The sequence below is a fragment of the Bos indicus x Bos taurus genome, chromosome 21 (assembly GCF_003369695.1).
Source record: "Bos indicus x Bos taurus breed Angus x Brahman F1 hybrid chromosome 21, Bos_hybrid_MaternalHap_v2.0, whole genome shotgun sequence".
Taxonomy (NCBI): domain Eukaryota; kingdom Metazoa; phylum Chordata; class Mammalia; order Artiodactyla; family Bovidae; genus Bos; species Bos indicus x Bos taurus.
The window spans coordinates 57823574-57837152 of NC_040096.1; the positions used below are offsets into that span (position 1 = coordinate 57823574).

Sequence of the window (13579 nt, forward strand, 5' to 3'; positions counted from 1 at the left end):
CTACTCCATTTCTTCTAAGGGATTCTTGCCCACAGTAGTAGATACAATGATATTCTGAGTTAAGTTCACCCATTCCAGTCCATTTTAGTTTGCTGATTCCTAAAATGTCAATGTTCACTCTTGCCATCTCCTGTTTCACCACTTCCAATTTGCCTTGATTGATGGACCTTGATTGATGAACATTTCAGGTTCCTATGCAATATTGTTCTTTACAGCATTGGACTTTACTTCCATCACCCGTCACATCCACAACTGGGTGTTGTTTTTGCTTTGGCTCTGTCTCTTCATTCTTTCTGGAGTTATTTCTCCACTGATCTCCAGTAGCATACTGGGTACCTACCAACCAGGAGAGTTCATCTTTCAGTATCCTATCTTTTTGCCTTTTCATACTGTTCATGGGGTTCTCAAGGCAAGACTACTGAAGTGGTTTGCCATTCCCTTCTCTAGGGGACCTTGTTTTGTCAGAACTCTCCACCATGACCATCTTGGGTGGCCCTGCATGGCATGGCTCATAGTTTCACTGAATTATACAAGGCTGTGGCTGTGGTTCATGTGATCAGATTGGTTAGTTTTCTGTGATTGTGGTTTTCATTCTGTCTGCCCTCTGATGGATAAGGATAAGAGGCTTATGGAAGCTTCATGATGGCAGAGACGGACTGAGGTGGAAACTGAACTGACAAATCCTAACTCCTATCAGGTCTGCAACAGGACAGTGAAATAATAAGGTTAATGAAAACAAATCCTAAACAGATCAAAGCCAATTATGACAACATATGTACTACAATCAAAGCAACGTATGAAGGAAAAATACAGATGCTAAGTGGATTATTTAACTCTTCACTGCACTGCTGACTGAGATGAAAGCATTTCATAATTTTTCTAGTACAAAGAAATAGGATATGGTTTAATGAGTTTATAACTTCTTAACATTAAAACTGCTGTATAGTTACCAGTATAAAAGTCATACAGCCAATGCAAAAAAGAAAGAAAAAAAAAAATCAAATAAACTCTACCTCAAAGTATTTTTTTAACTTATTTTAAATATACTGTTAGTTTAAATTACTTAATTATAAATGATATATAAGAATACAAGAATTTGTTTAAATATACTTTTGACTAAAAATAAGTACTTGAAAACATTATTATACTTCAGGAGGACTCATACACTGAGTTTTAAGAAATGTCCGAATAGGTCAGAAATTGAATGTTGTTCTTATTTTGTGCTGCTTAAGTCTAAATATCTTCTGATACTTTACCAAAAATAAAAGAAACTGTTGTAGTGAATCTACTATTAACAGAAGCCAAGAGAATCACCGTTGGGATATGCTTCTGACCTTGCCTACTGCCACAACCCCTTTGGGGAATCGCTGGTTAGGACTGGGGCTGGTTCACACTGCTCAGTGATGGTGGCAGTGAGCACAAAGGGCCCAGAGCCCTAGACACCTCGGGCTGCACAAATATGAAGCAGGCATTCCTGGGTGGGCTGACCTCCCTGGGTGGGGGAGTAACGGAGGACAGACGGGCTTCCTGGTGCACATACGAACGACAGTGAATTCGAGAGCGTATACATGATTACCTGCAGGTAGTCAGACTGGATAGCAGTAAGCAGATGGTCTTTGCTGAGTTCATAAAAAACATCCGAAGTCATGACCTGGGAAAATTCCTCACAGAGGAAATGTAAAGCTTGTCGGTGCACCCACTTAGAGCCATATGGATGAGAGCTCCACTTGAGGATGGCAATTAAGGTATCTAATGAGATGCTTTCAGCAATGATATCCTCACAGCCTAAAAGAGAAGGCAAATACTTCTTGAGATTAATCATAAATATTATTGAACATTAGTGTGTTAGACACCAATCTTAAAAGTAGCAATAGGAAAAAAGAAGACAGAGATAATAAAATCTCATGGAAGTCACCAAGACTTGATGGGATGGGGTAGCAACTGGTAACCATAATAGATTTTGACAACTGCAGGGAATCTGCTGTTCCACAAAGATCTACATAAAAAGGCAGGAATCCTCATAATTGTTTAAGAAAATAAACATCTATGTGCAACTCAAAATCTGTACAGGACACAGCAGAGAGCACTAGACCAGCGGGGAAAGAAGGAAGAATAGGCACGGATGATCCAGCTGTGGGAACTGGCAAGTTGAGGTTTGGATGACACCTGACGGATAAGTGAACCCACACTTAGGGGTATGGGTGGGCTGTCTTCTAGGGACTATGAGGATATCTGTTCTTGGTATTATTCTAGTAAAAAACCAACACATTGCATCATTGATAGTTTCATCCCTTAGAGTACTGCAGTTTTTTGTTCATTTGTTGAACTAAAAAGAAATACATGGTTTAAGTGAAAAGGACCAGGATCCTGGAGAAAGTGACTATGGCACTTTAAGTGCTTTAAGAAGAGAAGAAAAACATCTGAGGATAGTCAGCTATATTCCTTAGAAAAAATAGTTTCAAAATACAAGGATGAAACACAAAGAGAATTGGAGTGACAAAGACTGTAAGGGAAAATGGCTAAAGTTGGACAGACATTCTTCACAGCTAAGTTTAAAATACAAAAAGAATCCCAATAATGGGGGGATTAGATGCCACTGCCACCACCACAAATGTGGCTAAACAGGCTGCTCTCTAATGAGCTCGGAGGTTTAAAAGATACAATAAAAGGTAGAAAGGTCAGCAATGAACTCTGCAGACTTTCCAAGCTCAAGGTTCTTGTGAACCTGTGAAAAGAGAAAGATAATGATTCCCATTTTCAGGTGATGTATGATCATTAGGAGCCAATATAGAGTTTGTAAAAAGTAATGCATCCTTCTCTTTTGATATGACAACAGAGAAACCGAGTATCATAGAGAACTGTGTAACCTAATCTCTGTAAAGCATTTAACAGAACACTTCATGATGTCTCTAGATTGTTAGCTCAGAAGACGGGGACCGCTGTCTTCACTTTATCACTGGTATCTTCTTCCACATGGTAGGCACTGAATAAAAATTTGCTGAATGTACAAATGAGATCTTTGAAGGTAAGACAAAAAGATGTGGAGGGGTGACAGACCAGTGGCTAACAGAACCATGTGTAAGAAGCACTGGTCAACTCCTGAGATGGAGTGGAAAGTCTCTACTTCTCTGATGTTCATCAAGCTGGAAAGTAGGCTTCAAAGTCTTGAGATAACCTAAAGCTGGGAAACACAGTTTAAAATACACTGGATAAAATGGTCAAAATTAGCTAAAAAGATGGATCAAAATGAAGGTGAAATCTAACTAACAAAATCTTAAGTTCTGTATTTAAAGAGAGTCAACTACAGAGTAGATGACAAGAAGAGCTAGCTTAACTACAACCATTATGTAAAGATAGTATCTGGGTATATTAACTGAATGAATGCAAAATGTGAAATGGTTACTATAAAGCTAAACCAATCACAGGCTTTTAAGACACAAGCAAAGAGTCATAATGAAGGAGCAATGCTGCACTGCTGTCCTGTCGGGTGCTGTGTTCTGTTCTAAGCTCTGTGGTTTTAGACCGGCAATGGCAAAACTCTAGGATTCTCAGAGGCGGGCAAAAGTACAGTGAAGAGTTGGAGACCTGTTAATGAAAAAAGGTCTAAACAAACAATATTATTATTGATTTATGTAAGAGAAACCCAAGGAGAGATGTAAGAGCTATCTTTCAACGTCTGATAGAATCTTGAACCTCATGAGGCAGAAAAAAAAAAAAGACCAATTACCTGTGGTTCCAAGGGCAAGTCCTGGGAAACAAATGGATGGTAAAAGAAGAGATTCTGACTCACTATTAAGAAATTTCTAACAATCAGAACTGTTCTCCTTACCTCTCCTCAAAAAAAGGATCCCTCTAGAAAAGAGATCCCTCCAGAAAAATGTAGGAGCAGAGGTTAGCTCATCACATTATGGGTAGAGTACCAAGAACCCTTGGACTTCCCTGGTGGCTCAGCGGTAAAAATCCACCTGCCAGTTCAGGAGACATGGGTTCGATCCCTGGGTCAGGAAGATCCCCTGGAGAAGGAAATGGCGACCTACTCCAGTGTTCTTGCTTGGGAAATCTTATGCACAGAGGAGCCTGGTGGTTCATGGGGTCACAAGAGTCAGACATGACTTAGCAACTAAACAACAATAACCAAGAACCCTTATGCTGGGTATGGAACTAAAGAAGGATGACATCCAAGCTCTTTGGTCATAATGATAAAATCATTTTTAGAAATAACAGAGTAAGTGTGTGTGTGGCCCACGCGCATGAGCACTCAGTTGTAAGAGAGTAATTAAATCTAAAGACTGAAGATTAATTTATTTAATCTAAACCTTAAAATGGCATCCTTATAAAGTGATATCTGCATGTAAATGACACCAGAGGCAGGAATATGAGCTCATGAAAAGTGGGAAATATGGAAGTCCTGGACAGTTCTCATTTTACAGTGTCTTGAATGCCAAGCTGAGGAGGACAGGCCTCGCCCAGTAGCCAACGGAGGACTTCTGCTGTTTTAAAGCAGGCAGTGGAGTAGAGTTGAGTAGTATGAGTCAACATGACAGCAAAGGCAATCTGGTAGATGTGCTTGGTGGCAAATTAAGAGAAAAAGTGGTTATTTAAAAGAATGTGTCACAGTCCTACTAAAACCAGGATATTGGCAGAGGAAAGAAAGAGAAAGATAACATCATATGTTTAAACTTTTCAAGTTTACAAAGATATGAAAAACGGACTTTGAAATCAGATTGGCTTGAGACCCCAACTTGGGCATTTAAGCAGAAAAGTCACTTTGGACAAACCACTTAACCACCCTGAGTCTCTGAATTTTTCCTTCCTAAGTCCTCCACATTCTTTTAGAATCAGCTGAGATATTGCCTCTTTCAAAAGCCTACCTTGAGCCCATTCCCCAAAGCCTAAGTCAAAAGTTAGGTGTTCCTCCTACCTGAAATTTTCCACAATGTCCCGTGTTTCTCTCTGTAATAGCATTAAATTCTCATACTAATTTAGTTTACATTTCTGACATACTTGTCTGACTCCTCTGTCAGACTGAGCGCTTCTCTGGGGTAGTGACCTCCCTTTATCTCTGATGCTATAGCACCTGACACCTGGTAGATAATTAAAAACAAAACATAATGCTAACATTTTTGAAATTTATTATGTACCAAGCTCTGTGCTTAATTTTGATAATATTCTTGAAGAAGGTAATATTATAATTCCCATTTTACAGATGAGAAAACTAAGACTCACAAAGATGAATTAACTTGCCCAAGGTCATACAGCCAGGAAGAAAGAAAGTCATACTTAATGAAACATCCTTTCCTTCCATCCTAAAAATCTCTTTCCTTGTCATGCCTCTTAACTTAGGTCTTCTACTAATCAACGCTCAATATAACTTCTTCACTTAGAACTGCCTCTCTCATGAACAGAAAAGCACCTTCAAACATGGTGATGTTAACTCAGAAATGTAAAAGAAAATTGGGCCAAAATTTTAAAAAAGGTGGAAGGGACACTTTAAAGAGATTTATCTAGTATTGTCAAAATTAGTATTTTCATGTTATAGTAAACAATTTCAGTTAGTGGTAATTTATCTTTTGTTAAGTTTGTCAATAATGGAATGAAAATGTAAATACTACAGCAGCAAGGTCAAATGGATGCTGGCAGGGGAAAGGCTAGGAAATGAGATACAAAGAGGCTTCACACAAAGACATTTCCTTGGAAAAATCTGGACCAGTCTTGTAAAACACTACTGCACACTCAAAGATGGTCAGATTCTTGATGATGAAGTGTTGATAACCCAAATCCCAGAAGACTAATGGATAAATCAGAAGGTCCATTTATGTACAGTGGAAGTATTCATTTCTAGTCAGTGGAAAGTCTATCTGAGCTCTTCTCAAACTATCTTGCATCAGGGAACAGATTTTTAAGTTTGCTTCTTTTTAAGTTTCCAATCTAACACAAACCAATATCTTAGTAAAATTCAGTAAAAACACTGCTTGAATACTGTGTCAATGTCAAATTGCTACAAAAGTTTTAAAAGCATACTCTCAGTTTCCTTATTATCTCACTGTAGATCCACTTTCAATCAGTTCAGTTCAGTCACTTAGTTGTGCCCAACTCTTTGCAACCCCATGGACTGCAGCACGCCAGGCCCCCCTGGCCATCACCAACTCCAGGAGCTTGCTCAAGCTCAAGGCCATAGAGTCAGTGATGCCATCCAAACATCTCATCCTCTGTCGTCTCCTTCTCCTCCCGCCTTCAATCTTTCCCAGCATCAGGGTCTTTTCCAATGAGTCAGTTCTTCACATTAGGTGGCCAAAGAACTGGAGTTTCAGCTTCAGCATCTGTTCTTCCAATGAATATTCAGGACTGATTTCCTTTAGGATGGACTGGTTGGATCTCCTTGCAGTCCAAGGGACACTCAAGACTCTTCTCCAGCACTATAGTTCAAAAGCATCAATTTTTCGACGCTCAGCTTTCTTTATAGTCCAACTCTCACATCCACACATGATTACTGGAAAAACCATAGCTTTGACTGCTGCTGCTGCTAAGTCGCTTCAGTCGTGTCCGACTCTGTGCGACCCCATAGACGGCAGCCTACCAGGCTCCTCTGTCCCTGGGATTCTTCAGGCAAGAACACTGGAGTGGGTTGCTATTTCCTTCTCCAATGCATGAAAGTGAAAAGTGAAAGTGAAGTCCCTCAGTCGTGTCTGACTCTTCATGACCCCATGAACTGTAGCCTACCAGGCTCTTCCATCCATGGGATTTCCCAGGCAAGAGTACTGGAGTGGGGTGCCATTGCCTTCTTCAAGCTTTGACTAGATGGACCTTTGTTGGCAAAGCAATGTCTCTGCTTTTCAATATGCTGTCTAGGTTGGTCATAGTTTTTCTTCCAAGGAGGAAGCGTCTTTGAATTTCATGGCTGCAGTCACCATCTGCAGTGATTTTGGAGCCCCCTTCCCCCCAAAAAATAAAGTCTCTCACTGTTTCCCCATCTATTTGCCATCAAGTGATGGGATTGGATGCCTTGGTCTTAGTTTTCTGAATGTTGAGTTTTAAGCCAGCTTTTTCACTCTCCTCTTTCACCTTCATCAAGAGGCTCTTTAGTTCTTCTTTGTTTTCTGCCATAAGGGTGGTGTCATCTTCATATCTGAGGTTATTGATACTTCTCCCAGCAATCAGATTCCAGCTTGTTCTTCATACAGTCTGGCATTTCATATGATGTATTCTGCATATAAGTTAAATAACTTATACAGGGTGACAATATACAGCCTTGACATACTCCTTTCCCAATTTGGAACCAGTCCATAGTTCCATGTCCGGTTTTAATTGTTGCTTCTTGACCTGCATACAGATTTCTCAGGAGGCAGGTCAGGTGGTCTAGTATTCCCATGTCTTGAAGAATTTTCCACAGTTTGTTGTGAGCCACACACCACTTAGAACACTGCTGAACAGGGAGTAGCACCATTCTGTCTAAAATCCTTTCCCCTCTGTCAGTTTCAGGATATAGGGAAGTCAGGACTGTTTCTTCCCATTTGGTCCTAATTAACTTCCAGAGGGCATGCTTGCTCTTCTTCCCTATAGAACTCACTGACTACACTGCCTCACTACAGACAAAATATTACATATATTTCTTTAAATAAAACTAAACAACACAGAATGATTACTTTATCTTCTTAAACTAGAAGTTTAGAGCTTATGAGTCTATTGTCCACACATGCTAGATTACTGTTTAGACACAGTCCCTACTGCCAGCCTTCTGATCCCCACCACCCCTCAATGGGCAGAGTGTTACTTCCCTGCAACAAGACTTTGGAACTGGCTGTGAGATCAGGTTTGACCAATTAAATATTTGGAATTCTCCAGGCCAGAATACTGGAGTGGGTAGCTTTTCCCTTCTCCAGGGAAATCTCCCCAACCCAGGGATCAAACCCTGGTCTACACTGCAGGCGGATTCTTTACCAGTTGAGCCACAAGGGAAGCCCAAGAATACTGGAGTGGATAGCCTATCCCTTATCCAGCGGATCTTTCTGACCCAGGAATTGAACCGGGGTTTCCTGTGTTGCAGGCAGATTCTTTATCAACTGAGCTATCATGGAAGCCCAATTAAATGTTAGTGAATGTGATATGACCAAAGGCTTCAAAAGTACTTTTGGGAACTGGGCTTGCCCACTTGTCTTCTGCCACCGCTATGGTAAGAACACACAGAGCTAGTCTGTTGGTCCCAGGAGGAAAGTGAGCAGCAGTGGGAACAGAACTGCCAGTCCTATTCAACCATGGTGGCCGTCAGAGTGACCCCAGCTGCTGCAAACCTAAATCTCTGATTTAAGCTCACCTGGAAATTTGTGAGAAACATGTTTTTTGTTAAATGCCACTGAAATTCTCTGGTTGTTGTTATATAGCAATGGCTGACTAATAAACCAGAGAACTTTTTGGATGAATCAAAAGCTTTTAACAATGTCCTCATATGAGAAAAACTCATCTGGAGCCTAGACATTTAACATCTCAAAGATGCCCATGTATTCTGCTCAGGTACGAGATCTTCAATGATGTTGATGTGAGGTTGGCAGAGAGTATGAAGTAAACATTTTACAGTTCTTTTGTGCTTCTGTGATAACTCCATTTTATAGATCCATCTCCTATTTTTTTAATCCTTTTCTTCTACTCTCTTTCACCAGAATATTTTCTTTCTAATCCTTAATGATGGCAGAAATGCTTCTTTTCAAAAATTTGAGCTACATAACATGAATGATCAAGGCAGAAATACAAAGAAGTAAAACAATTAGACATTTAGTGATACCAATGAGTGTTACTCTGCATGATAAATAGGGCCATTTTCTGTTTTTATTATGAACATTTTTGTTTTTCTCCTCTCCATGTACCTCTGATAACCAAAATATACGTCGATGTTGACAGATTTTCTGAATATGCTGCCAGGATCTGTCTTTACTGCTGCTCTCATACTCTTCATTACTCCCAGGTACACCGTCATACATGTTTCACCAATTATCAGTGGGGAACCTTTCATTGGCTTATAGCCATCAGAAAATATATAAGTGGCTTCCAGATTTAGAATTTCATATAGGGTTAGAGGTGGGAAGAGGAAGAAAGAAATAGACAAGGGGGAAGAAAGAAGAGGAATTATGGAGGAGATTATGGCTTGCCCCACAACATAAAGCAATATGGTAAGGTTAGAGGAAGGCTGGCCTTAGAGTAGGCACTTCAGTGGTGACTCTTCAGTGGCACCAGAGTTAGAATTAAGACTTCAAGTGCAAATAGGCTCAAGAAAAAAGCTGCTTCAATTCTTTCCTACTAAACTGTATGGGACTGATTCCAAATCCTAAGGAAAGGAATTGTGAAACAAGTGGGAAGTGACAGCAGCATGAAGTAGTAGATAGAGCACTGAAGGTTCTGAATTCAGGTAATTATATCACTAACTCTTGGCTCTCACTTATCATCCAGTGATAAGTGCTGGATCAAAGCATCCCACGCTCTGTTAGTCTCATTTCCTTATACCCAGGATGAAATGATGCCATCAGAGTTCTGAGGATCATGTTAAAAATACTCAGGAGCCCATGTGTCCATGGGGCGTCCCTAGTGGCTCAGTCAATGAAGAATCTGCCTGCAATGCAGGAGACCTGGGTTCAATCCTTGGGTTGGGAAGATCCCCTGGAGTAGGAAATGGCAACCCACGCCAGTATTCTTGCCTGGAGAATTTCATGGACAGAGAAGCCTACTGGGCTACAGTCTGTGGGGCTGCAAACAGTCGGGCATGACTCTGAGCAACCGACACTTTCACTTTCAACCTGTCCATGAGCACTATGCTTCTCCTAGGCAAGAAATCTTCAGTCCGCTACACCATTTCACCCTCCTTTCTCTCTCTCCCTCATATACACACATGAAACTAATGTTTCTGATTCTTCCTTCAAAAACACAATTTGATTAGTTTTGTTTTCTATCAACACCACCTTGGTTCAAATACTCCATACTTCACACCTTAATTATAGAAAAGCTTCCGACTGTCTCCATGCCTTCAGTATTCTAATCCACAATGATCACACCGTTGAAAGGTTTGCTTTCTAAGACACCACTATCAACACATCATCCCTGTACATCTGTTTTAAAAAGGCAACCAGAATTCCAGATCCAAGGCAGAAATGAGCATCAGACACGTGGGTGAGAAGACAAGACGATCTACGCCATGGTGCTTTTCACCGCTACTCCCGGGACTCTGCAACACCTGACAGCTGGTTAGATAAATGCTCCTCTCTGCCATCTTTCAGGAGGACCATTCTAAAGAAGACTGTACAAAATTCCTCGAAGCTCCTGGCAGGCTTGAAGCCCCATAACCTCCACTGGTGACCAACACTACGGGCCACTCTTCTGCTGCTTCTCCTCCTCCCTGGTTTCATTCCCCCCAATTCTCCCCTGTTCATGGGATTCCTTACCAAATAACTGCAAGCAAGCCTTTTAGGCTGTTTCAGCACAGGCTATGGGGAAATGGGAGGGGACACCCACACTATGATAGTAAGGCAAGTGGCTCCAGGAAATAAAATTCTTGAGAAAGATTTTGGAACTAGATCATTCCCTGGTAAGATGGCCAAGAGGACCCCATCCTAATGGCAAGTGGGATGGTGACAACCCCTGCCTGTTGCAGTGACAGTACTAAGGTTTTTCACTAAGGGAAGTGTTAGTTTAGCAGCAGTGGTTGTGGCTGCACTTGAACGGAAACATGAGTGATTCTAAGACCTGGTGCTGGCTGGCTTAGAAGTCATGAAAAAAGAAAATGACAGTCACTCTTTAAGCCTAAGAATTCTGTCAAAACAAGGAAACTTCTAGATTGGTGTTCAAAGATACCCTTACTTCCTAGAGCTACAGAAAAGACTGCCAAAACTTAGGCTCAAGATTTAATTTTATCAGATCTATGAAGAAGATCGGAACAAAATCTCGACAAACCTATGACAAAATGTGGATCCTGAGAGGAAGAGCTGGACACAGAAACCTTGAAAGGGGCTATGTGGTGGATGAGGAATGCTAAGCCCCAAGATTCACCTGGACTTTCCAGGGTGGGAGAAGCAGCACCCTGCTCCCAACTCCCTGCTGGAGGACAGCAGCCTTCTCTTGCCAGAAGATCCTGAAGGTGCCTGAAAAGACAATGCTGTCCTCTTCAGTATCTGCCCCAGCCTCCTCTCGCTAGCTCCAGACCAAAAATCAGGATCTGTTCAAGCATAATCACAGTTTGAGGGAGAAAGTACAGTCCCTGTTCTGGGAAGAAAGAGCACATACACCCAAAGAACTGCACGACCTGGATGTAAATACTGTGGGAGTGCTTACTGAGAGTCCTGGGCCAGGCTGTGAGGTGTGGGGCAGGACAATAGGAGCAGGAAGGTGCGCTTCCAGAACCCAAGGGACTCAACTGCAGCACCTTTTGGTGCTTCTCTGCTCGGGGATAACGGAACCTGGGCAATTGCAGATGTTTCTGGGATGAAGGTCTGGGTCCTCTCACCTGGTAGGCTATCTAGACCTGGTGAAATGTTGGCAAAGCAGGAAGAAAATCTAGGTGCAGTGATGAAAGACGGAGACTGTGCTGATCTGTACTGTTTACACTTCTCTAAGCTAAAACTCTTTTGCACAATCATCCCCAAAGTTGGCCAAAACAGAAATGTGTGATGTGAAAGGAAGCAGCAGCAGCCATCACTCTCTAAAAATCACTGAAGCTAGATGTGGTGAAAGGCAGACACAGAGGTGCCCATGGAGCCTAGCTTTCCTTGCTCTCTGCAATCCGCATCCAGCTCTCCCTCCCAACTGCAGCTCTGGTGACAACCCTGGCCCCAGGCCACCACCAGGCGCTTGGCTGCAGACCCACAGATAGGCCACTGTCCCCTGTGCGGCCCCACCTCACTGCCTCGACATCCTTGGCTTCCCAGGTTGACTGGTTGTTAACTCCTTTGGGTCCAACCCCCTCCACCGCAGCAGACCTTCACTGCCCCAGCTTCTCCCACAACTGTGTAAGGACCAATTCCTACAATGATTCCCTTACCCCATAAGTCACTGTTGCTCAGCTTCCCTGACTGAAACCCGAGTGATACAGTTATGATGAGAATATCAATGAAAGCCTCTACCCAACTGCAGCAGCTGGGATTGTGGCTAATTGTATCATCTTTCCTGAACTGAGTCTTTTATAGAGGTGCGGCTGGTTAGCACCTTGAAGGCTCTGTGGTAAACTAGATTTAAATTACTGCTCTCCTCTAATTAAGTTAAATCACATGCAACTGTTGCTATTAAACCATTCTACCCTATGAAAGTCAGAAGATTAATCTATTTGTTTTCTGTTGCTATACAACAAATGATTACAATCATAGTAGGTTAAATCAACAAACAAATCATCTCATATTTTCTGGGCACAGGTCACCTGGGTCCTCAGGGTTTCCTAAGGCTGCAATCAAGGTGTCAACTAGGTTCACATTCTCAATTAGGGAAGAATTTGCTTCCAAGTTCATTCAGGTTGCTGGCAAAAATCGTTTCCTTGCCGCCGTATAACTAAAGGCCCAGCTTCTTGCTGGTTATTAGCTGAGGGTTCACAATCTCCTCCAAGAGGCTGCCTGCAGTTCTTTCCATGCAGTCCACTCAACAGGCCATCATACAACACAAAAGCTGACTTCTTCAAAGCTGGCAGGGTAAAAAGTCTCTAGTCTCTGGGGAACAGAAAGTTGAGAGGGCAGGAGACGTTCTGATGAGTCCCCTTTTGAATTCTGCTCCATTTGAATGTATTATCTACTCAAAAAATAAAAACAAAAAAACAAAAAAAAAAACACACCAGGCTAGGGAAGGTGCCAGGAGTCCCTTCCCTCAGGGCTCAACATAAAATCAATCACTGTCCACAAAATGCAAGCAAATAGTGGGAGGGATATCAGAAGGTTCTCTGCTCTGAGAACATGACTCCCTTTTGATGCGGAAGACACATATCACTGAGATTCACGTTGCTTGTGTGAAAATATACAAATAGTGCTGGTACTCTTCACTCTCACAGCTCTGCCAAGCTATGGGAGAGGGAAAAACAGACAAAGATGTGAAAGAAGCTGAAAATATCTACACAACAACTTTGGTAACTAGAGGAGGAGGCTAAAGCACACAGGCAGCAAGTGATAAAAGACTGAAGGGTTCTCTTTTTACCACGAAAGGAAACAAACAAAAAAGACCAAGAATCTCTAAGATATGTAGTTAAATACAGATTTGTATTTCTCTAATGTTTATACTATTAATTCTAATATGACATTTTAAATTATTTGTTCTTTGGTATTTTGGGGGGTGAAAATAGCATAATGAAAGGGAAAAGCAGTCATGGGGATGTCCGTTCTCTTGACACAGATACTGTATATAAGCCTCTGCTAAATTAAAATGCAAGGAGATCTAATTCTGGGATCTACAGGATGCCTGAATTCCTCGAAATTGACATATGTTCTTTTGTTCAGGCATCTATCTGGAAGAGAGATGTCAAGACACACCACTAGAGTCAGACTGATACGAGACCCAACACCATGATCTGAGACCCAACCCCAACTCCCTATAGCTGTGTGATGTGTGAAATTCTGCCTGATTCCTC

General features: G+C 41.7%; 1 protein-coding gene across 1 annotated transcript in view; it reads right to left on the bottom strand.

The window, feature by feature from the left end:
• BTBD7 (BTB domain containing 7) overlaps positions 1-13579 on the bottom strand; it is an 88157-nt gene that overhangs the window by 24217 nt on the left and 50361 nt on the right. The window contains exon 4 of the mRNA XM_027522072.1: positions 1577-1785. Coding sequence (XP_027377873.1) covers positions 1577-1785 — 209 coding nt within the window. The remainder of the gene's footprint in view (positions 1-1576; positions 1786-13579) is intronic.